Source organism: Cottoperca gobio, chromosome 8 (genome assembly GCF_900634415.1).
Source record: "Cottoperca gobio chromosome 8, fCotGob3.1, whole genome shotgun sequence".
In the NCBI taxonomy this organism is placed as follows: Eukaryota; Metazoa; Chordata; class Actinopteri; order Perciformes; family Bovichtidae; genus Cottoperca; species Cottoperca gobio.
The window spans coordinates 10651137-10677635 of NC_041362.1; the positions used below are offsets into that span (position 1 = coordinate 10651137).

The following is a 26499-nucleotide window of genomic DNA, read 5'->3' on the forward strand; positions in this document are numbered from 1 at the left end:
CCCGGTAGGTGGCAGCCTGTTCAAGCAAATATAATCACAGCAAACGAGCCGGAATTCGGACTGTGCGCCTGGAGGATCTGATCTAGGGGAAGGTTGTGTCTGCATGTTTTGCTTTATATGTTTTAAAATAAAATTAAACATGGCGTCATCTAAACAAAAATAAAGAAGCTATATTTAATTTCTGAGCTTCTGTGTTTTCACCTGCTGCTCATTTCTTCTGGTAGCCTTTATTAAAGGGAGACGGGGGTTTGTTAGTGCTGTTTGTGGGGGGGGGGGGGGGGATCCGCGTCTTATAGGCATGCTGCAACGCCGTGACGCAATTCACACTCTCCTGCTGCAACACAATAAAATATGAATCACCAGTGTGCCGACGTTGGGATGCTTCTTCGGGTGTAAATGTCATTGTAAATGGTGAGGAGAGAGGGGGGGTGGCGCTGTCTGAACATCACCCATTCACCAAAACAATACACGCCCAGAGCTCGTGCATTTGTGGCGTAACAAGCCGCGCCGGGGATCAGGTCTGATCACTGTCTCTCTGCTCTGGACTCTCGCTGGGTGCACAGGCCAGCCAGCACCTCGGCACCCCTCCGTGCTCCGTCCCTCCGCAGGCTCCGGGCTGCACATAGAAAGCTCTACACGCAGGGATCCTCTTCGAATTACGCAGATTCAAAGCCTGGATGCCGAGAGAACCAGTGGCCTGCTCATGAAGATGCGATAACTACGGTAAGATTAGAGGTGCGTTTCCTTCTTTTCTTTTTTTATTCCTCTGTTTGATTCGAGTATCAGCTGTTTGGTCCATGGGTGTATTCCAGCTACAGACATAAAGAGCTAGAGTCAGGATGTGAGGAGGAGAAAGGGGCGGATGGAGACACAGGAGCCATAGCTTTAAATGTTTTTGGATTATTAGTGTTAAATAAGAGAAAAGCACGAGCAGCAACCACATGAAATAAAGCTGTCATGATGCTACAGTATGGCCCACATGTACTGTGGTGTACTTCCCTACTAAAGCACATTTCTGTGGCTGTTTTAGATTTGAAATCCTCACAGTGTTTGGATCATTTTGTCTATCACAGCTGTGTGGACTCATGTAGGTTGGTGGCTGATGCATCTGTGGAGCAACTGTGGCTCATTATTCATGTAGCCTGATGGGAACTGTACAGGTGTACATGAGCTGCTCAATCCTTTCCTGTCTTCTCTCCCCCCCCACACACACACACACTTCCCTTAGCAGGCCACAGCATCACAGCCACACAAGACATCGATCACGTAGACTTTCATCTCAGTGTCAAACCAAATCCCCTCTTTATTCCAGGGATAGATCACCATAGGCCTGTACAACATTGCTTATCAGATCATTTAGGGTGAGTTTCTGCACAGTGCCCTCATGTGAACTTGTCTCTTAAGAAGCTGTAATGTGGCTTCTAATACAGGTGTGTATGGAAATCTACTACGTTATGTAGAAGTAATTGTAAGATTTTGCGTGACGCAGTTTTTCCGTTTATCACCTACCACTTGTCTACAATTGTGTCCCACCCTAACATATTGTTAATTCACAGCCAAACAACTGAGGCTGGTCTGAAAGTAGATGACATGATGACATCAGTTGTACGTTACCCGTTAAACAAATGTATCTCTACGTCTCTGTTTTTCTAGGCATGTTAGCACCATGAGTGCAGGTTGTGTAGCAAGAGGAGATTGAATGCCTCTAAAATCTCAAGGTAAGACTTCTCCTCTCCCTCTTTGACCTTGTGTCTGAGGGTGAGTGTGTGTGTGCGTGTGTGTGTGTGTGTGTGTGTGTGTGTGTGTGTGTGTGTGTGTGTGTGTGTGTGCTGGAATTGATCCATGGCCTTGAATGGCTGCACCCTGCCTAATTTTCCTCTCCTTAATTATGTCGCTTTCATCTCGACTTCTCTTACTCAACCCCAAACCTCATTCACATCTACAACATTGTTACACACGCACGTGGCTCCATCTGCAGTATTCATTTTCACATGATGCATTAATGACTTAAAAACAACAACATCTGTGTCCCACACTGATGTGTGTTTGTAGATGAAGGGGGCTTGTGTAAGCTAAAGGGAATACTCTTTCTTCTTAGGCTCAATTAGACAAATAGCTATGAGGGTAAAAGCAAACAGTACCAGCTGATCCATCTGAATACGCTATTGTTTGTGGATAAAAAAAAAAAGGGGGTTTGATGGCACACTTCAAGCCCTTCATTCTGAAACACTCGAGCATTACAGAAAAGCCAAAAACACAATATGAACTAAGAAATGTGTAAGTGTAAAGCTGAAGAAGTCGCTGTGGATTGGATGCGTCTGTGTTAACATGTGTGTGTGCTGCGGGCTGTGAATTTTCAAGTTGAACGGCAGTTCACATTTTGCAGCAAATTAAAATAATTTAGCTTGAGGGCGTCTTGCGAGCCGACTCTTGAGTCAGCGGCTGACCCTTTGAGGTTTGAACTTGCGTCTCAGTGGGATGTGTTAACTCGAGCCCACATGGTTCCACGCCATGCTGGATAAAGTCAGGGCAGTGTACATGTTTGTGTGATATTGTAGTTATTTCATTCTAGGAACCAGTTTAAAGCTTTTATGTTTTGAGAAAAGAGTCAGTACAATAATCTAAGTTTATAATGATGACTTAATGCCACTGTTATGACATTCAGTAAGTGTGATCAGAGCCAGGCCATCAAGCAAAGGGTGCCATCAGCAGAAGATGGGGAAATAAGAACAAATGGTGACACATCCAAAGTTTGTAGTAATATGAACAAGGGGAAGGTGCCAGAGGTAGCCCCTGGAGCTCACTATATATTAGATTTCTATAATAGTAATCACCAGGGGTATTCCTCCTACTCATGTAGGATGTCAACGGATACAAACTGAGCCAGATAAAACCATTTATGTGTGAACTCTGAGGAAAACCCTTGAGGGTAGAATAGAAGATACATTAGACTAAAGAATAGGATACATGTGTTGTTCCTGTAAGAACAAGTGAAGTTCAGTGAACCGTGTGTGTTCCAGTTTATTTTAACTACTCTAAATATTAAAATGTATCTGTAAATACTGCAGTGTGTCTATCATTCACTTTCTCATTTGGTTTTCCAGACAGGAGTTTTGTTGTAGAAAGGTGCAATTGAATCTCGTGATTACGTTGTTCTGAGGTTGAAAGCAGATCCTTACGCGATAGGACGAAGGGCAGCGCCTGCCTAGCAAAATTGTACAAAAATAGCACCCGACAGGCATTGGTTTGTTTTTCTACCTACTCTGACTGAGCTAGAGGTACACTATGGCCGAAAGTATGTAGACACATGTTTCTATATACCTTTGTTCTGGGTCTGGTTTGACCTCCTCAGTTGCAATTAAAGGAAAAGTTCATTGCAAAACATAATGTGATATTTTAGGCGACACTGCTTCTGACTTTGTTGGACAGTTTTGGGGCATGACAATGCCTCCATGCACAAAGCAAGACTCACAAAGAAATGGTGGTTAGGTGTGGACAACTTCACTGACCTGCACAGAGCCCTGACCTCAACCCCATCCAACACCATTGGGTTGAGTCGGACCACCTGCAAGCCAGGCCATATCGCCCATATCGGCTCAGTTTGTTCTTCTGTTTGTCAGCTGGATTCCGCAAAAAAAAGACCGGCCCGATTGTCATGAAACTTGGTGGAAGGATGTAGAATGGGTCAAGGAAGGACCCATTACATTTTGGAGTGGATCTGAATCATGAGGCAGATACACAAATGATGTGTCACTTTTGTTAACATGGCGATATAGGACATAGTTCCCGACAGGGGAAATTCATATGAATGCCTCAGAATAAGATTCCAATGTCTTGTTTAAACGCTCTGAGCAATTAAATACAACACATCTTCTTTGTAGTGTCCATGTTTCCACATTACGACTTAAAGCTCATAAACACACAGAAGTCGGAAGAACGACTTCCCAACTTGGGAAATGTGACTATCCGAGGAGCATGTGAATGCACCATTGGCCATGACGGAGGTCTGCAATATCATAAGGCCTTTTCTATATCAGAAAGTCGGGTACTATCCATCACTGATGGGTGTCCACATGCTTATTGCCATGTAGTGTCTGCAAAAGCCACACTGATGGCGAATATGATACTGATGTTAAGTGCAGCAGGAAACGTGACTTTGCTTATCGATTGGTTTGCTAGATAACTTGACACACTGCACTATTTTGACGTGAAAGGACACACACACATGCACAAATGCATTCATACATTCAATGGAACATGGTCCTTATGCACACACTCAGTGTTTAAATGAAAAAGCCGGCGGAACAGCCATCGGCACTTGTCACTTTGACGAGCAGCTACAAGTGTAACAGCTAATGGCTTCTAACTGCCTTTTTTGTGTGTGTGTGTGTGTGTGTGTGTGTGTGTGTGTGTGTGTGTGTGTGTGTGTGCGTGTGCGTGTAAGCACTTGCTGACCAGCTATTGACCATGATATGCATTTAATAAAACCACACTGACAAAGCACATGCTGTACTAGCTAAGCTATTTTATAAGCAGTGCTTTACTGCAACTGGACAAAGAAGTGATTCTGTTGAAGATACATCTGTTTGTGCTTACACTAAAGAGAGAGGGAGTAATGGGTGGTGCTTTCCTCTTATTGCGACTATCGCCATACAGGAAGTTAACGTCGAAGAGAAAGGAGGAAGTATTTGTTGACTAGATCACACACAGAGATTTGACCTACACACTGAATACACACTTGGTATGTACTCAGCATGCAAGTCAGTTATATGTATGAGGTGCACTTCACACTTGTGAAACCAACAGTTCATTCTACTAACAAGCAGTTTTGGAGAAGCTGCTTTGAAAGTGTAGCTTTGCAAGCTGCCAATTATTTCACACTGGAAGAAGTTGAACTACAGCGAGGGAGAAATCTAGTTTGGTTAACTAAAGCTACTTAAAAAAAGTAGAATAATAACAACAATAATATAAAAAAAATCACATGCTAGCAAAAAATGTAGTTTATTTCAAAAATTGCCCACTTTGTTCACAAGTCAAACCAAAAAATAAAATACCCCACTAAAAAGTATTTAATTTGTATTTTTGGCCGGTAAAATAAAAACGAAAAATAATTCTGTTCCTTTTATAGTCCAAGATTGTTTGTAATTTCATTAGTTAACTACACACACACTGGTAATAAGTAATTTCAGTACTTTTATCATTATGCAAATATGAATGTAGTTGAACTACCAGTAAGCTATTGCAAAATTGAAGTAAACTGCTTATATTTCTCTACTCCCCAACGCCGCAGCCAAAGTTGTGTAGTCGAAGCCTGATATATTTTGTTCCCATATTCCCATAGAGCTCCATTGTTGTTCAAAAACGCTTTAGAGATCCACACTGTTGCACTGGGCAACAGGTTCCTTCATTACAATGAACAAAGGTATTGCAGTTTATTTTCATCACACACTCACTGCTGCTGTAAATAATCACTAGAGCACCAAATGTGTATTAGTCCACAGCTGAAAATAGTCCCCAACACATGCTCAATGTTCTCCTGTTTGAGTAACATTTGCTAAAAACTACGGTGCCCAGCTGTTTTAGGAAATTAAAATACTACTATCTGTAACTGTTTCATGGGTGTTTCACTTAAGATGGCAAAAAGGAGCTTTCCTGCTCTTGACCGTTCACAAAAATGTGGATCGGCTCTCACTTAGCACCAGTGCTGCTGCTTTTGTGTGATCAGACACAGGAAGTTTAATGCTGCAAAGATTGCAAACATGCAGAGCCACTGTTAGAAATACACCCTTTGTTATGTCATGTAACTTATATGCTAATTCAGCTCAGTGTCTGTGATGATGCCTGTATTGTGTGACACATCACTGTCAAAAATGGGGGGGGGGATTAATGGAGTAGATATTTTGAGCTGCTTTCAGTGATATCTTCTAACAATGGCGGTCTGAGGCCGGTGCTGCTTCTTGAAGTCGAGCTGGAGGTAGTAAATGAACAAAGATAAATGTACATATCATTTAAAGAGCATTTAAAGAACACCATGAGAGCTTGCAACAACTTTACACAGTGATCCATGAATACTAATTTAAAATATTACATTTAAGATTCTTCCGCTTTATTCTCTTATTAGCCACAGGCTATTATCTCTCCGTCTTCATTTTCACAGCCTGTCTTCTTGTTATGATTACTAATCAGACGCACTGTATTCCCTGCACCCTCACACTTCTGCAAAACAGCGCCACTAAAAGTAACACTTATTCCTGGTGATCATACAGTGTAAAAGCATAACACCAGTTCTAATATTAATCTGTGTCTGTAAATACACTCGCAGTCAATGTTTTTCTGTCTTTCTCTGTCTCTGCCCCCCCCCCCCCACCCCCCACGTCTCCCTCCCTCTATCTCTCCATTCATCATGTAATAGGGTGGATTATGACTAATACCAAACCCTCCGGCTGTTTGCGGGCTGTCAAGCAGCTTTTACACAGATTATAAATTGCTTAATATATTTGGATGCCTGTGTGTTTGGTCAGAACTCTGCGTTCATCCACCTTTTGATCTCTAAAGTGTGCAATCGGGTTATGCGGCACCAGACATCGATATTCAATGCATCGAAGGCGAGTGTTAAACCCATATGGCGCTACTTGAACAAACCAACAGCTTGTAATGATGAAAACAAGCACATTTATGTCTCGACGCTGTCAGAGAAGATCAGAGTCAACAACTCAGGATGTCAGGAGAACGTGTATTGATGTTGAGAACCACAATAAAAGGTTGTTAATTGATCAGGCGCTCTTTTGTCTTTGAGAAAGTCAAATTAATGTACACACACATACTTTCTCTTTTGTCTTTCACCCTCTTCATTCTATTTGGTACTGTGGTTTAGTGCCCACACACACACACACACACACACACACACGCACGCACACACACACACACACACACTGCGAGGAGACCAGGGTTATACAGTGAGGAGGAGCTGCCCTGCCAAACAAAAGGGATAAGTGCGGAACAACATGAAAGCTTCACTGTTGGCATGGCAACCACCAGATGATCTGCATGGCAAGGTTTGATGTTTGACGTGTTGACGGTGGATTCTGGGTTAGAGAAAGAGAGGTGAAGAAAACCGGTTTGATCCAGCGCAGCTGCGTGAGTGTTCTTTATCTCCCTGGCTGTTTTATTGTTTTTATTCTCTCTCGTCCTTTCGTTAACAGATTCAGAGCAGCGGTACTCGCCGTCAAACCTCTGCTCAGTGTTTCCTCTGATGCTGCCGGAGCTCATTATGCTGCCAGGCGATGGGCTCAGACCTTGGAGCAGTGTGTGTGTGTGTGCGTGCGTGTGTGTGTGTGTGTGTGTGTGTGTGTGTGTGTGTGTGTGTGTGTGTGTGTGTGTGTGAGTGTGTGAGTGTGCATTTGGAGGTTTGATTGCATGTCTTTTGCTGTTACGCAAATATATTGGTCTAACAGGCATATTGACACATCACACTTTAATAGTGTCAGTGTTGTTCACTGTCTGTATGATAGCCGTCCCCTGCTGGAGCAGCTCCATCATAACAGCCTGTACAGCTCGCTGTGAATCACTTTCTTTTTGCCATTCATTTTAATGTTATATTACGTTTGATATAAATTATAGATCAGATCTTTTTGAGTAATATGTCAAACATTCTGTTTCACAGGATTCTTTTTTTCATCAACATTCAATTAATTGGCAACAATTTTAAATAATCGATCAACTGATTCTATTTCTCTCTCGAGAGCAAGCAAAGATATGATATGTATCGATCGATAGTATCTATACGATCTAGAGCCACTCTACTCTTATCTCTGCTAGTCGATCTGGCGCTCTGTCGAGTCTCGAAGAGACAGAGACCGGAAGCTTGTCGCCACGGCGATAGATCGGAGCGAAGAGAGAGAGAGGGAACAGAGAGAGAGAGAGAGAGAGAGACAGAGGAGAGGAGAGAGAGAGAGGAGACGAGAGAGAGGAGAGAGAGAACATGGAAGGAGGAGAGAGAGAGAGTATCTTCTGATGTAGGAAGAGTCTATATATCAGTTCCTGATCTAAGTCTGTCTGAGGGTAGTAGAGACGACGATGAGAGAGGACTAGATATCCGGGACGTCTCTAGATTCTCGCCCATCAAATATCTATCTCTCCGGCAGAGAGCCCGCTCTATCTCCTCTCTAAAATTTCACTCCCTCTCTCTCTCTTATCTCACCCTCTCTCTTCTTCTCTCTCTATTCTCTCGCATCTCTCCTCTCTCTCTCTCTCTCGCTATCTCTCTCTCTCTCTCTCTCTCTACTCTCCCTCTCTCTCCCTCTCTCTCTCCCTCTCTCTCTCTCTCTCTCTACCCCGCTGCTCATTACCTGACTCCCTCAGTTCAACCTCCCTTTGTGTCGCTTTTGTTTGCATTCACACACATCCAGGCAATTGCATCTGTGCATGTGTGTGTTGTCTCTGGGCTGTTAGTGACAAACGACTTTCTCTCTCTCTCTCTCTCTCTCTCTCTCTCTCTCTCTCTCTCTCTCTCTCTCTCTCTCTCTCTCTCTCTGTGTCTGTGTATTCATCCTGTGTTCATCTTCAATCTCTCTGTCTCACCCAATCTATCTTCCCGCTGTCACCCACCCCTTTTAATGCCTCGCCGACTTGCTTCTTACTTGACTTGCTCTCCATTTTCCTCCTGCCCTATTTCTCACACAGTCATCTGCTCAGTATGCTCCTGACGCCAGACTTCATTTCGTTTTTCTCGTTTTCCTATTCTATTTGATCTTCCTTCTGTGGAAACTTGGCATGCCAACTTAACATCCTTCAGCAGAGGTCATGTCAGTCTGTCCTCGACACCTGCTGACTCACTCATCCAATCACATCAGCAATTGAACAAATACAGCAAGCAAAAATCCAACAGAAACACCAACAAAATATATGATTCAAATCATCTTTTGACCATGGTCTGGTTCGCCCACGTTGTCCAGGTCTTTGCAAAGCTGTGGATGTGTTATTTCAAAGTGTGTTTTTTAAAATCCAAAATATCTCAGCACCTGCTGAGTAACTGTTGAGTCATTGGTATTGATCCATAACTTAAAACTAACCCTTACAAATTCAGATATATGGTGGCCAATTTGTGCTTAGGGACTGTAAAAGTCTGAATTAGGAACTTCACTGATTTTACACATCAATATCTGTTTACAGGTGTTGGGGCGTACTTCTGTTAAGGGAGGGAGCTCCAGAGGGAGCACCGGGAAGTCTGATAAATTGCCTCTGGTGTCTCTTTAATCAGCGTTGGTTAGTGCTGAAGTCTGCAGTTTGAAAATAACTAAATCTGGGGGTGTAGAGTTAGAAAGAAGTGAACTTACCAGACGTTAGTAGCCGACTCCTCGTCTCTGCTTGAGGCTACATCAGCAGCTACTGCCACAGCACACCCAAAGTGTTAGACCAAAATGTTGACGGTTGAGTTGTACTTTGGGTAATGTAGGCACCAGATATTTCTTTTTACTGTCCATCGTAAGTCAGACTATGTTATAGGAATGCAATGCTAAATCGCTGGAGGACTCATTTGATTGAACTTATTTTGATGCTGTTCATTTATTCCTCCAGTTCTTCTCTTTCCCCTTCCTCTCTCATACTGCAGCATACTGGTCGGTTTAATCATATTTAAAGACAATCTTCCATCGCTATTGATTCAGTGAGGTCAACCTGGGTTTAAGATTTATACAGAAGGCAGCAACGTCTCAAATACCAATGTTACAATTTATTCATAATCAATAGACACGACTTCTTATGCAGGTTTTTAGCACGAACTATAAAGACACTTTGACTTGTCAAACGCACTCTGGAGCTCACTAGTTAACATAATATATCTTGTTTTTTAATATGTAAGTACGATAGTATAAAAATGACAATTCACTGTTTTATAGGTGGCCATGTGCCAGACCTTTCAGTGGCCTGGGACAAGTAACTTCCTGGAGTGTCTGCTGGTTGCCTGGGAACTGATCCCAGCCTATAAATAGTGCTGATTTTGTTACCCTCCGACAGAAGTTCCTCCGCACGCCTCCTCAGGGCCTGAAATGTGTCAGGGTGTGTGACAGTCCAGAAGTATCTACCCATCCATCAAATGCATAGAGAGGAGAGGCAGACCAGGTGAGTCTCTGTCAAAAAAAGAAAGAAAGAAAGAGACACTGAAAGGTAGGGACTTGGAAACGCGCTGCAGCATCTGTCACACACAGTATATCAGCTGTGGTTTTAGCAGGAATGAAACGAGCACAAAACAAAGAAAATTGTCTTTTTGAGAAACAGCTGGAGGTGTTAAATCAATTAAGTGGGCGCTTCTTACTCAAAACAAATGGAGTAAATTGGTGGTTTTCAGTGGTTCATTCAGCTGAGAGAAGAGAGACTCAATATGCTGAAGGCGGCACAAACTGTTCATAAATACATCTCCATCTCTCTTCAAGCACCCACTCTGTACCTCCCTCCTCTTCACCACTCATTCTCTTTTTTGTTTTTTGGGGGACAAAACCATGGGATCACAGATTGTGAATAAGGAAATGGTCACTACTATTTCTGTACCATGTTCTGCTTTTCTCTTTTTGCTCTCATGTTGTTAACTCACCCTTTCCTTTTCTACTGTCTGTTCACCCCCTTACATCCTTCTTACACCCTGCTGCTTTTAACCTCCCTCCCCTCCTCTCTCGTCTCCCGGGGTGCTGGCTTCAGCTGATTAGAGTAGCCCTGCTTGCTTTGATTAATTGAATGAGTCTCTTCCCCGTGCCAGACTCTTCTCCTCTCCTCATCCTCATGCAGGAGCGGCTAAAACAAACACTGGGCTTTTAATGGTACTGGTGCATTGATGAGAGGAAATAACTAAAGCTGTGGGTGTGTCGGCAAACATTGTGCAGGTCGTTCTGTATTCAACCTGAAAAGCACTAGACTGTTTTAGCTCTCATATAGCCTCCTTTATTTGGGCGGTGTACGAGTCTTTTAATCCTTATGTACCTTCATGTAAGCCTAGAGAGCTAAAACAATAAAAAACAATTCTGTATTTTCAATCTGGGACTGCAACTAACATTTTCTTTCATCATCAATTCATCTTCTGATATTTTAGTCTATTAAAATGTTGTGAAAAACGTCACAGCTTCCAACCCAAAATGACATCTTTTAAATTGTTTGTTTTGTCTGCTATGATTTATGAAAAATAAAAAATACAATTCGTAACTGAATCCAGTAAGTCTTTGGCAGTTGTGCTTGAAAATGATTTAGTTCTCTTTCGATCTAAATCATTGTCTTACCTTTTCAGTTCTGTGTATATACTGTATGTAGACATGAGTACAAAACAGTACACACTTATTATGAACGTTTAAGAACTTGACATTTATGGTTTTGCATGATCCGGTGTCTTTTGGCTGTGCCCTCCTAAAACCTGAAACCAACTTGGAACCATCCTTCCCTGCTCACCCTGTCGACCTCCACAATGTTTTAATCCGTCCTTCAGGCTTTGGTGACGACAATAACCACTTCCATCTCCATGGCTCTGTCTCCCTTCTCCTCCCTCCTCTCTATCACTCTTCCGTCTGTCATCCACCGCATGTTTTCTCTCCATCTTGTCTTGAGAATCCCACTTCAAAAGCTTGTCTCTGAAAGGTCGTCTGCAGCCTCTACAGACCCCCCCCCCCCCCCCCCCCCCGTGGCTCTTCATCTTTCTTCTCTTTGTTGCTCTCTTTTCTGTCTCTCTCGTTCCTTGTTTTTACTCGATCTGTTGTGCCCCTAGCACAGCCATGGCAGAAGCAACACACAAGACCTGCTGTAGCACAGCCAAGTGAAAGGCTGGCTGCGGAAGTCTAATGCGCTGTTATTCCATCCCAGCAAATACAATCTCTGGAGATGCAGTGCCAACCGGAGAGCCCCAAGGGGCGCCGGGGCTTTTTCAGAAATGCAGACAATCACACAAGCTAACTGCTCTGTTGTTTCGCTCCGTCCCTCCTCCTTCCATTACAGGGCATTTCTATCAACCAGCAGAGTGACTCTGTGTTTGTGTATGCTTGTTTTGCCCTGCCTGTTAGATTCAGCTAACCAGGGATGATGGACTCTATGCGATGTGGAGGAATACACAGGCACAATAACTCAATAACAACTTGAGGCCTCGTTCAGTGAAATCACTGCATGATGAATGACTTTGGTTCCACTGTGTTGAGACTATACAATAGACGCCTTGTTCCTGTGATCACCGGAGCCTAACCGCTGCTTTGTTGTGTGATTAAGTCCTGCATATTGTCGTGTGTGGGGTTTTGGAGGGGTGGGGGGGGGGGTCGTAAGTTTTTTACGATCCCATAAAGCAAAGATAATGCAATACATGAGTTATAGCCTAGTAAAATAATCCATTTAAGTCTAAATGATGGACACAATAAGGAAATGAGCAGTATCAGAACAATATTTGAGTTATGAATATAAATGAGTAAAAAGAATACTTGCATCTCAGGCATTTATTGTTAATTGAAGGCAATGCATTTTGAGGTTCATCATTTTAAATAAATTAGAGCAGAAAAGTCTCAACTCTTTATTTTATCACATCAGTTTAAAGCTGCACTCATTTCTATGTTTCTATGAACAATGGGTTCAATGACGATGTGTAATGTGAAGAGAGCGATACCCACAGAGAATTATCATGCAACTGTTTGGTTCCCGTCTCACTACTCTCATTACCAACATTTCCGGCAGCAGCACTCAATGTGAAAGCTCAGATAAATCACCAGTACGCTAACGGCTACATGGACAACACCAAATGGCAGACAAAGTGTTGGAGACCCAAACAGAGGTTAAATGAAAGTGAATTATCGAATTCAATTCACCAGCTGGCCAGAAACATGACTCTAAATTCATGCTAACATTGCTTTGTATCTGATGTGAAAAAACATGTTAGCCATATCAACTTTATAAAGTGTCAATGTTGTGAATTTTTTTGCACTGCCCCCATGTGGACAACATAATCAACTTAATGTTGGTCTAAGTTAAACTAATCAAAATGTTTTCAAATAATAATATCCAATAATGATGATTATCCATCCACTCATCAGTGTAGCAGCCTTCCTTTGGATTTATCCTGTCTTGTCTTCGCCAGCATTTAGTCAGCTGCAGTCTGCAGCCCTGTGGTGGGTGGAGTTAAATACAGCTGAAATGCTGATGGGCCCCTCTCCTCAAGGCTCATGTGTTCTGAAGTAACCCATTAATCATGTTGCCATAGCCGGGGTGAATGAATGAGTATTGTGCTGGTAAGACAGAGAGAGGCCAGGCCTGAGAGCGACTCAGTCTGTCAGCTAAAGCCTTGCATAATGAGGGCTAATGGATCGGGGAGCATGGACATACCTGTCCAGTCTACTCACATTAGGATGAATATAGAGCTGCAGGGCTGTTCTCTTCTGTCATATGCACTGTGCTCGTGTGTGTGTGTGTGTGTGTGTGTGTGTGTGTGTGTGTGTGTGTGTGTGTGTGTGTGTGTGTGTGCTTGGAGAGTGTATAGCGCATGTGGGGATCTCTGCAGTTATTTCATCAGATTGCTGATTCTGAACCTCCTTCCCACTGATGTTGCTGTATATACCAATGTTTCTGTAGTTATTAACAGTGCACTGCTTCTGTCTCTGTGTGTCTCTCCCAGGCTTTGAGCCCTGTGCAGGGTGGTGATGAGCAGTCAGGGCAGCAGCAGCTGGGGAAGTGGCCAGCATGCTGACACTCCTCCCCCTCGTCACGCCCCTGGACCCAAGCTGCAGGTGCAGCGCTCCCTCTCTCGTGACACCATCACCATCCACTTCTCTGCTCTGGGGAAGGAGGAAGACGACGAGGAAGAGGAGCTCTACGGCGTACCTCTTGTATCTGCTGAGGCTAAATCGGAGCTTGATGGTGCAGGGGAACTTCAAGGTCTAGAAGCTTCAGGGGCTGATGACCTGTCCGTCACCGCAGGCTTGGAGGCAAACGAGGAGCTGCTGTCTGAATCTGCTGCTGTGCTCCCTGTTTCATCCACCACCCTGTCTGTGCAGCCCTCGGACCCCCATCCACACACGCCCTCTCCAGCCATGACTATTATCCCCACCTCTACGCAGCCCCACCTGGGCTCCACCCCTCCTGCCAGCTCCTCCTGGCCCTCTGAACGACCTTCAGCCAATCCCCCATCCTCGAGCTCCAGCGCCTCCTCCCCTTGCAAGTCTGCAGCTATGTCCTCCTCCAAGCCTTTCCTCAGCCTCGTCAGGTCCTTGTCCAATGACGTTGAGTCTCGAGAAACCACTGCTGCGCCCACCACTGTTGCGCCATCGCAAGCACGGCACCGTCACTTAATGAAATCTTTTGTTAAGTCTCTTTCCACGGACACTTCAAAGGCCGAACACCAGGAAGGGCCTCTTCATCACTTTCTTCATCAGCCCCCTCATCAGCAACAGCAAGCACAGCCGTCCCAGCGGCCTCCACCTCGCAACATGCAGCTCTTCAAACAGTTCTCCCAGCCTCGCTTGTGCTCCAGCCCCGTCGTTGTCACTCAAGCAGGTGGAGACTCCAAAACAGCCCCCTCTTCCCCCATCATGTCCCCAGATGGTAGGTCTTTCTTCAAGGTCCAAGAGGTGGAGGCCAGGATAGAGGATACCAAGCGACGGCTGTCGGAGGTGATGTCAGATCCCCTGCAGCTTTTTAGTAAGATCATGGGGGATGAGTCTGGCGTGGGAACTGTTGGAAGTGGCGCTCATCGTACGAAATCGCTGTCCTCCAGTGCGTCAGAGCTCAGCGGAACGACAGCGGTAAATGGACACACAGAGGGTAACAACAACTATAGCATCAAGGAGGAGGAAGGGGCAGAAGAGGAAGAAACCCTCACGGGCAAGGGCCCTGACTCTGTTTTTTTCTCTTTCCCATCCTTGGCACCCGCCCCAGCCCTCACCCAGGCCTCCTCGTCCACTTTCCCCAGATCTCCTTCTCTCACTCTGGGCCGATGCTCTATGTCGGCCCTGGTAGCTCGACAGGAAGACGAGGACTTCTGTGAACTGTACAGTGAAGACTTTGAGTTATGTACCGACACAGAAACACCAGACGGGGATCGTCCCAGCTCCCGGCAGCCCCATACTGGTAGCACTGGGTTATGTAGTGAACTTGACACAGAGGAGGAGGAGAAAGAGGAGGAGGAGGAGGAGAAGGAGGAGGAGGAGTTGGACACTGTGCCTGTGACTGGCCTCATCTTCCTCACACAGTTGGTGTACTGGTATATAGTCCTTCCAGTGCCTCCATATATATGTGCGGTTGTGCATGGGATAGTAGCTGGGTTCATGCTGGCCTTGCTGGTCCTCTGGCTGTCCTCTCCGCGACGCTCCTCATCAGGGATGAGAAGAGGGAGGGGAAGGATAGAGCACTGGAATGTTGCCCAGCTGGATATCAAAGAACCAGGAACCTTCAAGGTGAGACAAAGCACGGCATGGACGGGCAGGTTGCTATATGACTTCAAAATGTAAACTTTTTTTAGCAGGTGTCCTTCACTGGCTCTAGGATTATCATTAAGGTCATGCTCTGCTGCAACATTATGAATTGTATATTTAAGAGGCATGCTTTGTGCAGATTTACAGGAAAGTCACAGCTTTTAATGCACATTTGCAAAAGAAGCACCCTGTTCTATACGGCCAAGACTACGATCGAGTATGATGATAGTTGAGTTTATTCACTTTCACATGTTTTGTTATTTTTGGCGTAGGTTTATTTAATTGAAATGTAATTTAATACCAATGCTAGATAACACATTGGAATAAAAAGATGTTCCCACTTTAAAATAACCTTGTTTATTTCCATTGAATAAGGGCTCAGTATTAAGGCTTAGAGTGAGGATACTGGTATTATATAAAATGAGACGACTTGGAGTAGGTGTATATAAGGAGCCCAATTTGGAAATGTGTGTCCCCCTGTCCATAATTCCTAATGGCTGGCCTGGCCAAGAGTCAAGTATTAGTTTTACCTTTACAGGTTTTACACATGTGGTTGATACTATCTGTGTGATATACGGCTATGCCACTGCATTTTATTCTGTCGTACCTTGGAGAAATCATCCTAAATCTAGAACGGCATACAGTGAACAGAATGCAAAATGTTTGTACTTCTTTATTATCAAGCCTAAGCCAAATTGTAGTAAGTAGGATTGTTGTGCCAAAGAGCTTTTGTTTTGTGTTCTTCACTTTCGCACTAGTCAAGCACTGAAATTTCCCCTGTTGTTTCAATCGAATTGGCTTTGCTCACAGAGCCTCCTTTGGGACTGATAAGGTGGGAGGTTTGATGAGTATTAAACTATACAGCCTCATGGGGACCAGCAGCAACATATTGGGGTTTTATTACACTTTTTCCTCCAGTGACCAAACATTCGAATGAGAGTGGCCATCACATTTGCCCCCCTGTTCTCCGTGCTCTGCTAGAAGAGAAATGTTTAGTACTTTGAGAGATTATGTAAGCTTGTGTACTTGTGTGTATGTGTGTGCGCCTTAGAGGCTACCAAGCTGTTGCGCAGGAGAGCCTTATGGCTAGAGGGCACAGCTGTTCCAAAAGAGGAGCTCAGCAGTTGTGCAGACCACGAGACACGCGTTTGAACGATAGATCCCCAGAGCAGGGGCAGGGCAACAGCAGGGGACACACACTTTCTCTTCATCAGAGTTTCAACAAAGAGTCAGTGTTTCAGATGCACCACTTTATCGTTTGTTGCGTTGTATGAACTTTGTGTGAACTTTGAAATATACTGGTATGTGATTTAGTTTAGTCAGTTGGCAGACTAAATTGGTTATTTTTTATGTTTTATGAGTAAAGCCTCACAATACATTGTGATATTAGTAATCACATATGTATTGGTTATCGCCATCTATGTTGGCTATAAGTAAAAAGGATTGCTTACAGTACAAAGAATGCCAAATATTTGCGGTCACCATTACATAGTTTTGTAAAAAACTAAATATATATTTTGTCCATCAGGAAGAACTTAAAGGCTTTTCTTTAAGAAAAGAATTTAAGGCGTCCTTATCGGTCAATATGTCATTATCAGCTTTTAAAAAACTTTCACATCATCAATATCAGCCTCCAACATCAGGTTTCAACAAAAACAATACATCTGTGTACAGTATGAATTCCCCAGTAACCACACTTAACTAGTAAACGTATACCCCTACATTGTGGACTTTGAATACGAGTCTGATGTGTGTACATGTGCTGTGAGAATAGATTTTGAGTCGGTGTCAATTAAAACTCTTCCCCTCTTCCCCCGCAATCTCTCAGGGCTGGATGAATGAGATCCACTGCTACGACCCGGAGATGTACCACGCCACCTTGACCCACTCTGTTTACGTCCGTCTAGAGGGCTCCGTGCTGCGTCTGTCCAAGCCCAACCGGAACATTTCCCGCCGTGCCACACACAACGAGCCTAAACCTGATGTCACCTACATCAGCCAGAAGATCTATGACCTGACGGACAGCAAGGTGTGGTGGTCATGGGTGTATGTGGGTAATAAGAAATGAAAGAGAGACCTGCTGAAATTTCCGAATGTGAGAGAAAGAAATATAATAATGTGTTAACCGTGTGTGTCTCTGCTGACTCGTCAGTGTGTTTGTGACTTTGAAGACAAGCTTAACAGAAAGTGACATCAAGCACACGTCCCCTCATGTTTGCCTCTGCCTGAGTGCATGCTTGCTAATAGGTCAAGTTCAGTGACAAACCTACTCATTTTCAGTGTCACATAGTGCGTGTAAACATGAACTGAAAATCACAGGTCACTAACCCTGTACACACAACTTTGCTTCTTGTGCGTGTAGCAAAGCGCTGACTCAATGATTTTGTATATCTGAAGGCAGGAGAGTAAGAAGACATTTCTCATATCATGCAGCACAGGGGTCATTATGGTTGTCCTCATCATGCAGCTACCCTACTCTCAATATTCTGGAACTGAAAGGCCTAAAGTGTAACTTCACCTTCATTGTTGTGGATGTTTAGTCCTGCTGGACTTTTCTTTGTGTCCTCAAACATGCATTTTACTGCTCACAGTCAAGTTCTGATTGTTTTAACTACCACTACAACATACTGTAATGCTACATAATGGCAAATGCTAGCTACTATGCTAGCTACGTTCATCATTTAGAATACAAAGGACATATTTTTTTCACTGCTGGTCAAAGACAAATTGAGCTTTGGGTTAGATAAATATAATTACATCAGAGATGACTCATTTGCACTTGTATTCCTGCCTGCATTGTTTACTTTGGTTTATATGTTGAAAAAGTTTCATGCCCCCAGTTGCTGTCACTCACACCTTGGGGCAAGTCTGTCACATTGTATTTATAGTTATATATTACTTTTAGACTCACACCATTGTTTTGTCCTCATTTCAAAGTGGGCAAACAACAACAGCACAGTCCAACATCGTCATCTTCATGCGTTTGATTATATGAACTCTGTCTATATGCCCCGCATAGATCTACCTGGTGCCCCAAAGCTTGGCTAGGAAGAGAGTTTGGAACAAGAAGTACCCCATTTGCATTGAGCTGGCCAAACAGGATGACTTCATGTCAAAGGCCCAGGTAGAGAAGCCTGAAGCTGGGGAGGAGAAATTAACAGGGCTGGGTGAGAAGCTGGAACGCGTGGACAAATGTGACAAAGTTGAAGTATCAGGATCAGCAGAGGAACCCAAAAGACCAACCTCTGCAGGCGGCGATCAGACAATCTACCTGTTTGGGAGGACGGGCCGGGAAAAGGAAGAGTGGTTCCGGAGATTTCTTCTAGCGTCCCGAATGAAGTCAGAGGGCAGGGGTGGCAGTCTGCCTGCCATCTGCAAGAGTGGTGAGTTGAGCTATGTACAGTATCACTCACCAAGATGCACAAAGCCATTTACAGTGTGTGTTTTTCTGTATGTTGCACCCTTTCCACACTCCATACTGTATTTGGACAGACACACATCACTTCCAACAGTCAGAATAGCCATTCTCTTGAGTACGTAACTGCATAGCCATCAGATCTGTGCATACATCCCGGATTAGAGACTGCCAATCCCCTCAACTGAGCGAACAGATAAGTGTGAATGGGTCAGCAGGATTACATGCACAGAGAAGCAGCATATTATAGCATTGGTCTCCACTGAGGGATACAATCCTGCAAGGATAAGGCCTAATTCAAAGGGAAACAGTAGCACTGTGTGGGTCTGGGACAGGATTACTGGAAAGATGATTTAAATACCAGGCCTGTTTTGAGGATATACATAGCAATTATGTTGAAAATGACTATTTCAGTGCTAATATGAGTCAGAGAGAGGATGCAGTGTGGCAGCTGGTGTAAAGCATGTTGATTCAGAGTGTTGCTGTGAGAGATGAGTAAAAAACAGACCCTCCCTATCCAAGGCTTTGAGCATGCATTATGTATGTGAAATATGATGCAGTGATTTGAATCACAGAAAATGTTGTTGATGCATAATAGTATCACATTAACCTCCCCTTACTCATCCCACCCTTCTCCTCCTTCTCCTGTAGCCTTCTTGCCCTCCCACAGCCGCAGCAGCAGCACCCAATCCTGTGGAGGTCTGGAGGCCGACAGCAGGAGCAGCAGCCGAGGAAGCCTGGATGAGCTGTCTCAGTCTCGCCACAGAGAGGCCTCCTCTGCTCTCAACTGTGGCTCTACTGGAGGCATGAAGCAGAAGATGCTGTTGGACTATAATGTCTTCATGGCTAAATATGTCAACCCCCAGGCGCCACAGAGAAGCCCTACTGCCACTGACAGCCCTGGGCCCAGCCCCGAGAGCAGCCCCAAAACTGCGAAAAAGGTAGGAGACAGAGAGATACATGAAAGGCTGAAAGGAAATACACAAGCAATCAGGTAAAGTGATCCAGTCTTTTGGGACCCTGGTCACTTGGTCATAGGTAATATGTAGTTATAAGTAGATTTGTTAGTGAAACAATATCAATAAGTCACATCTGCATTCTTCCCGAATTTTGATTAATTGTCAGCAAACATGGCACTTCCCAGGTCAAGGAAAACAATGGCATGGACAGGCGTCGTCAGACAAATAGCTAGTGATATTACTTGGGATTTGTTAAGCTAGCAGGAAGAGGCAGAGTCAGGTGATCTTTCAATTTGCTGGCCAATTTCTTTTCTTTTCTTAAGAATGTGTTCACGCTGAAACTGATTGCATTTACACTTTGTAGTTTTCTTATCCAGGTAAGATATTCAGAACTGTATTCATTTACAAGAAAGCTCCACAGAGTACCTTTATGCTTGTGACAATGCCATGTAGAGTGGACCTGTGTCAAAATCTAGTTTTCAGACTAATTGTATGAGTTTATATTGTGAATGTGTACAGAGGAGATTAAAAAGGGCAAGCTTGTGCCATGGAAGTACTGTAGATGGAGCCTGGATCAAACCCAGGCTTGATATAGACGGATTTTATACTTGATTGTCTTAGTCGTATGTCAAGAAAATTAAAGCTACAGTACCTACCTGTATGTGGGTCCTTCAGAGACGCAGGAGTTCGGAGGAGACTGTGGAGCCTGAGGCCTGGGTCAACGCTTTTGTGGGACGGATGTTCTGGGACTTTCTGGGAGAGAAATACTGGGCCAATGTAGTCTCCAAAAAGATCCAGATGAAGCTCAGTAAGATCAGGGTGGGTACTGGTACTAGCTTCCATAGTATAACTAACAAATCAGAGAAAAATGTTTCTACACTGTGATCAGTTCAAGAGACCGTTTTGATGGATGTATTTCATGTCTTTTTTGTCTTTTCTGCGAAGTCTAAATGTTTATTTTTAACTGTCTTCCGTGTTACAGCTGCCATATGTTATGAACGAACTGACGTTGACAGAGCTAGACATGGGCTTTTCCATTCCTAAGATCCTCCATGCCTCCAAACCCTCTGTGGACCACCAAGGTAGGAAGAGAAGCTACACTAGGTATGTCATGTTTTCCACACAGTGGTGGTCTGCTACACGAGAGAATCTTTTTTATTTTTCTGCCAGCCATCATCTTCCCCTTCCTCTGCCATCCGCCATCCTTCATCACAACCCAGATTGTTTATCAGTTCTCCCTCTTGCCTTTCTGACAGAACAGTGAGACACGCTCTCATTTTTCTTTTCCGCTCAATCTATCCATCTCCTTCATCTCCCTCTCCTACCATTCCTCCATCTTCCCTGAGATTTGCTCTTCTTCTCTCTGGATGAAGACATTCCCCCTTTCCCTCCAACCCTCTCTGCCTCTCTTCTCTGGAGTCTAGCCCCTCCACTTGCCTCGCTCTATTAAGCCCCAGTGATTAAACTTCACGTCTTGGGTCCCCCTCATCCATTACTGAGACACTGACTCACCCTGCCCTCTGCTTGTCTTGAGCCCCAGCAAAGGGATGGGTTGGACACACAGAGAAAATACAGAGATGTGGGGCATATAAATTCCTGTATGGCCGGTTTGTGGAGAAAATGAGAAAAGAGATGCTTAAGAAGGTTTGTGTTCCAATCATTAGTACTTTTAAGCAGAGAGTAAGCAAAGGAGGAGATTCTTTTGTAATTAAGCTTGCTATTTTTTCCCTAAATTCATTTGGATGGAACGCGTAAGTTGCCATATTTGTCCAAAGACGATTTTAGTCTAATTCGATCTTCCGTCTAAAGATATAAAAGCATTGACAAGGTAATACAATTTTCTATTCAGTTGAAGCAGCCAGTCATGAGTCATTCTCCTGTTAGACACATTTCCACGGCTGAGTCTGCAATGCTCATTAATGTGTTCTGTCTGAACCAACACACCCACAGAAATATACTCACAAAGCATAATCAGTTGATCCCAGCACATAATTAGTCCTGGAGGATTGGCATCTCTCGAAGGGCTGTGCTGTAAACCTGCATGAACACAACATGATGCATTGGCTTCGATAGTTACATTCCTAATTTCATATCTTGTTGATATTTCTTTTCTCTTGTGATGATGATGATAAAAAAAAAAAGAGAGTGAGTGAGTGAGTGCTTCCTGACTCCTTAATGTTGGGAGGACATGATTTGATTTACAATGTTTATACTGTGCTCCGAGAACTACTAAATGCACACAAGCTTGTGTAGAGCCTGGTATTACTCATATAATTTAATATAATGTTTTATCCAGGACATTGACCAGATGACATCTTCTTCTGGACTGTCAATAAGATTGGACATAAAATAGGGTTGTGTGATATGGCACCGTGACTGTAATGCTCATTGTAAAGACGTAGATGAAAGTTGAGGTGCTAAATGTGTTTCTGATCTAGCAATCGTGGTGAAGTAAATCTAATATATGGCATGAGGGTGGCGTCAAAATGAAGGCACTCCCTCCCGTGTGTCTCTTTTCTAGACAGAGACAACGAGACACAGTCCAACATGCTGACGTAATACTGTCACTTAGCTTCTCTCTGACGCTGCTGCCACACACGCAAATCAATGAGCATTTACAGGGATTGGAAAATGAAGAGGAGGAATGAGCGAGGCAGTCATAGACATTAGGATTCATCGAGCAAACAGCAGGGGGATCGAAATCTGAATTGTTGTCTCATCGCCTCCTGAGAAGTGTAATGTGTAAACAGGAAGTAGTCTGATAAGCCAATAAGGAGGCACCGCTGCCCCAGAGCTGACCTTTTCAGTGTTTGCTAGAGGAGGGGACTGTCCTCCTGACAGCTCTGCAGGGGACCTTTACAGTAATTAGACACAAGGCAGGAGCTTCTTGTTTATTCACAGAAATAGCATTCAGTGTTGGGTCATTTTTTAATGCTGCTGTGGTATTGCTGAGGATGTAAAGTAGCATATTAAGATTTAAACATAATATGTCTGTGTGGTTTCCCTCACTATGTGTCCAGGTCTGTGGTTTGATCTGGAGGTCTCATACACGGGCTCCTTCCTCATGACACTAGAGACCAAGATGAACCTGGCCCGTCTGGGGAAGGAGGGCGAGGGACTCGGGGAGCAAGGAAAAGAGTGGTGAGACTTTCCGTCACATTAAGTCGTGAAGATTATGAGCATGAGTCAGATTTTTAGACGTCTTACAGATTTTTGAGAGTGATTGTTTGAGTTTGTTTTCCTCATTGGTTTATAAAACATTCTCTAGTGACTAGGCCAAAATAGTATGTTTGAAGGACTAGTTCTTATTCTAAACAAACCGCTCTGAGCTGGATGTTGATTGATTAGATTTACATATCAATTTCTTACCATTTCTTCTGTTGGCTCTTCCTTCCTTCTCTTTATATACGAATCCTCTCTCTGGACGCTTACCACTGTGGATTTGTTCAATGGCTGGTGAGTTTGCGAAAAGATGCCTGTCACTGAAACAACACATTTTGTTCTGGTTTATAGTTTCTTATCTTGAGTGAATCATTGGAGAATAATGTCATTTGATTTATAAAAGTAGGGATTCATTTAATGGGAATTAGTTTTAAAAGCCATTACAGCCTGACTTTGCAACAGTGAGTGTTTGTGTGTGTGCGACAGGTCCAGGCCACGGACGTACTGTCTGGCAGACAGCGATGAGGAGTCGTCTAGTGCCGGCTCATCGGATGAGGAAGACCCTCCTGAACTCCTCACTGACAAAGCCATTCTTCCTGGAGCCGAGGGGTGAGCTAATGTCTCTTTACAACATCATCACGTATCTGAATTGAAAAGGGGCGAAAACAGATTCACACTGATGTGTTGAAGCAGACTGTTCTGCCCAGCCAACCACTCAGTCCCACATGTTTTAAAAGCTTGTTGTTGATTTAGTGTAGCACCCGGTCACTCCCCTCCATCGTGGGTGCTGAGTAGCAAGAGATGCTGTTATGAATAAATAAAGAACCTGACTCACTCTTTGCCTCCCCTCCTCCTCTGCTTCCACCCTCTGCTCATGTAGCTACGTGGGAGGCCACAGGCCCAGCAAGATCATGCGCTTTGTGGACAAGATAGCCAAGTCCAAGTACTTCCAGAAAGCCACAGAGACGGAGTTCATTAAGAAGAAGATGGAGGAGGTGTCAAACACGCCACTGCTGCTCACCGTGGAGGTGCAGGAGTTCCGTGGGACGCTGGCTGTCAACATCCCACCTCCCCCCACGGACAGGATATGGTATGTTCACTTCCAGGGAGGAGTGCATTGAAGACTGTAGGATGTAGTTAGTGAATGTATGGATATCCTAGTTTGAGAGTATAACTTGGCGCCCTCTGCTGGGCAAATATAGACATGCATACAATGAAAGAGGAATAAAGGTTTAATCACCAGTGAACTAAATGTACACAAAAGTGTGTATTTTCATTAAAGATGTGGAATGTTATATCATTAAGTACATACTGTGTTCTTTATAAGCTTAATTATGACTTGTCCATCATCGTGATCTTAATTTATGTTGCACATTTCCTAAACAATGTGCCTTACGTTGTAAAATAGGAAAATGTATTTAATACATTAGAATAAACAAAGATGCCTTCTTTAATGGAGCCTGTCTGAAATCTGCTTGCAAGAGATTATATCATTTTTAAACATGAATGTTTTTCTCCTAATTGTCAGGTATGGTTTCAGGAGTCCGCCTCACCTAGAGCTTAAAGCACGGCCTAAACTGGGTGAGAGGGAGGTCACTTTAGTTCATGTGACCGACTGGATTGAGAGGAAACTGGACCAGGAATTCCAGGTATACACGGAGAAAAAGATGCAAATCCTAAATCATGAATAGTTTATTTACATTGTCAATATAGTTAGTAGGCTATGTCATATCACATGGTGTTTATCAACTTGTGCGCAGTTTAAAAACCTCAGTTGCCTCACTGAGAGGCTGACAGCTTACTCAAGGACAAAGATAATGTCCCCCCCCAGATGTTTTAGGGGGAGCATTTAGCTTTGGGATTTATTTACGGCTGCCCACCTACATGCACTTCAAAGCAGTGTGCCTGTGGCCCTCCCACCCCTCATATATATCCAAAGTAATGATACGACTGCGTCTAGATAACTGCCCTGAGGCACACCTGCAAACTACTGTCCCTGTCAGGTCTACCACACATCTACATTTATCCTTGCCTGACTCCTCTGGGGGTTGTTATTATGTACCACCCCCTCCTCCATGCCTCCAGTAAAATACAGTGCTGCACTGCTCACTGTTGTCATATGTGAGTGAGTGTATACATCTGGCTTTCAACAAAAGCCGAACTAAGGCTTCATTGGTTTTCAGACATAGCCGGGTTGGATACACAGGGGATGTGTTTCAGGTCTCTTTTTCTCTCCAACTTCTATTAGCAGATATCTTTATTTGGTTTTATATTTTCATTTACAAAAGTGCAGTTTTTCTACTTTCTTTATTAGATTACATGTGTGCATCGATATACACACATTCAAAAAACTAATAAAATATCAAATAATACGTTAAAAAATAAATAGAAATACATTTTAATTCAAATAAATGAATTACAAAAATAATCAAAATGCATATATAAATGAAAATACCTTTTGTAATTTTATGTTTCTAAAATGACTTTGCTGGTTACTGTGTTTCTCTTTCCACAGAAAATATTTGTGATGCCAAACATGGATGATGTATGGCTACCCATAATGCACTCTGCCATGGACACACGTTCAAATGCCAACTTAGTTACTGTGACAAATGATGCCTTGAAGGACCCAGAACCTGAGGAGTCTGAGGTCTCTGAAGAGTGAAGACTGCGGTTCATAGTGCATAATGACGGACATCTTATCACCATGGCAATGACAAAACCTTGCCCTTCTGAGACCAACGGGTGCAGTAACAGGCCGGGCCAACTCTCCAATATTTTTACCCACGTTCCAGCCCCATTGTTGGTGAACTCCTAAATTATCTGTGGCAACGACAAGCAGGAAAACGGAAGAGAATTGTGACTCACAGATTGTCCTCCGATCACACAGTTTTATTTGTGTGACATAAAATATTATGATTCATTCTCTGATGGAAGTACGATACATGGGGCATGTCGAGACTGCTTTAACAAATGTGTGTGGTCGCGCATCGACAAAACAGCCATCAGAAGAACCATAATACCTGTGATGTACAGCTGCACCAAACAGGATAGTTGAACGGTGTAGATTTCGGTGCAACCTTTCTAATCGAGTGGTTTGTTGCTATAACTCTACTCCACTGAAGATGAGCGTGACTGGGTGCGCAAACGTTTGAGGGGGGGGGGGGGGGGGGGGGGGGGGAGAATCCTAAAATTTCGAGATGATTTTGCTCAAAGCCCCCTGCATCTATTGATACATATTTCACAGGGCTTTCAAATCATTGATCATCCATCCACACTGCTGCCTGTGCCAGTCGCCCGGCATGTTTATGCAAACAGATCAATGCGTCCGTCGAAGACACTAGGTCAGTTTAAATCCACCGTGGAAACTATCATAACATACAGCCCGTGTGCTTTTAACCGTGTGGTAGGGATTAGAGCTACAACTGACTTTAGAGGGGTGAATTAAAGCATACCTGCAAACACAGCAGCTCCACATTGCCTAGGTCTGATGAATGTATAAATAGTAATACAGCTCCATGGCTGTGCAAAGGAATAGTTCATT

The 26499-nt window shown here is 43.7% G+C and overlaps 1 protein-coding gene across 5 annotated transcripts; it reads left to right on the forward strand.

Moving 5' to 3' along the window:
• The first annotated feature begins 403 nt into the window (after positions 1–403).
• Positions 404–26105, forward strand: tex2 (testis expressed 2). 5 transcript variants are annotated; one of them, XM_029438259.1, is made up of 13 exons: positions 404–735; positions 1654–1718; positions 13625–15401; positions 17248–17448; positions 18439–18802; positions 19486–19775; positions 20469–20612; positions 20776–20875; positions 22814–22934; positions 23448–23564; positions 23836–24045; positions 24484–24604; positions 25471–26105. In XM_029438259.1, exons 3-13 carry the CDS (start codon positions 13650–13652, stop codon positions 25618–25620), a joined length of 3570 nt encoding a protein of 1189 aa, XP_029294119.1. In that variant the 5' UTR covers positions 404–735; positions 1654–1718; positions 13625–13649; the 3' UTR covers positions 25621–26105. The 5 variants fall into 5 exon arrangements, with proteins under 5 accessions (XP_029294119.1, XP_029294117.1, XP_029294121.1 ...); XM_029438257.1 differs by having other exon boundaries at positions 404–723; XM_029438261.1 differs by lacking the exon at positions 1654–1718 and having other exon boundaries at positions 404–723.
• Positions 26106–26499: the final 394 nt, after the last annotated feature.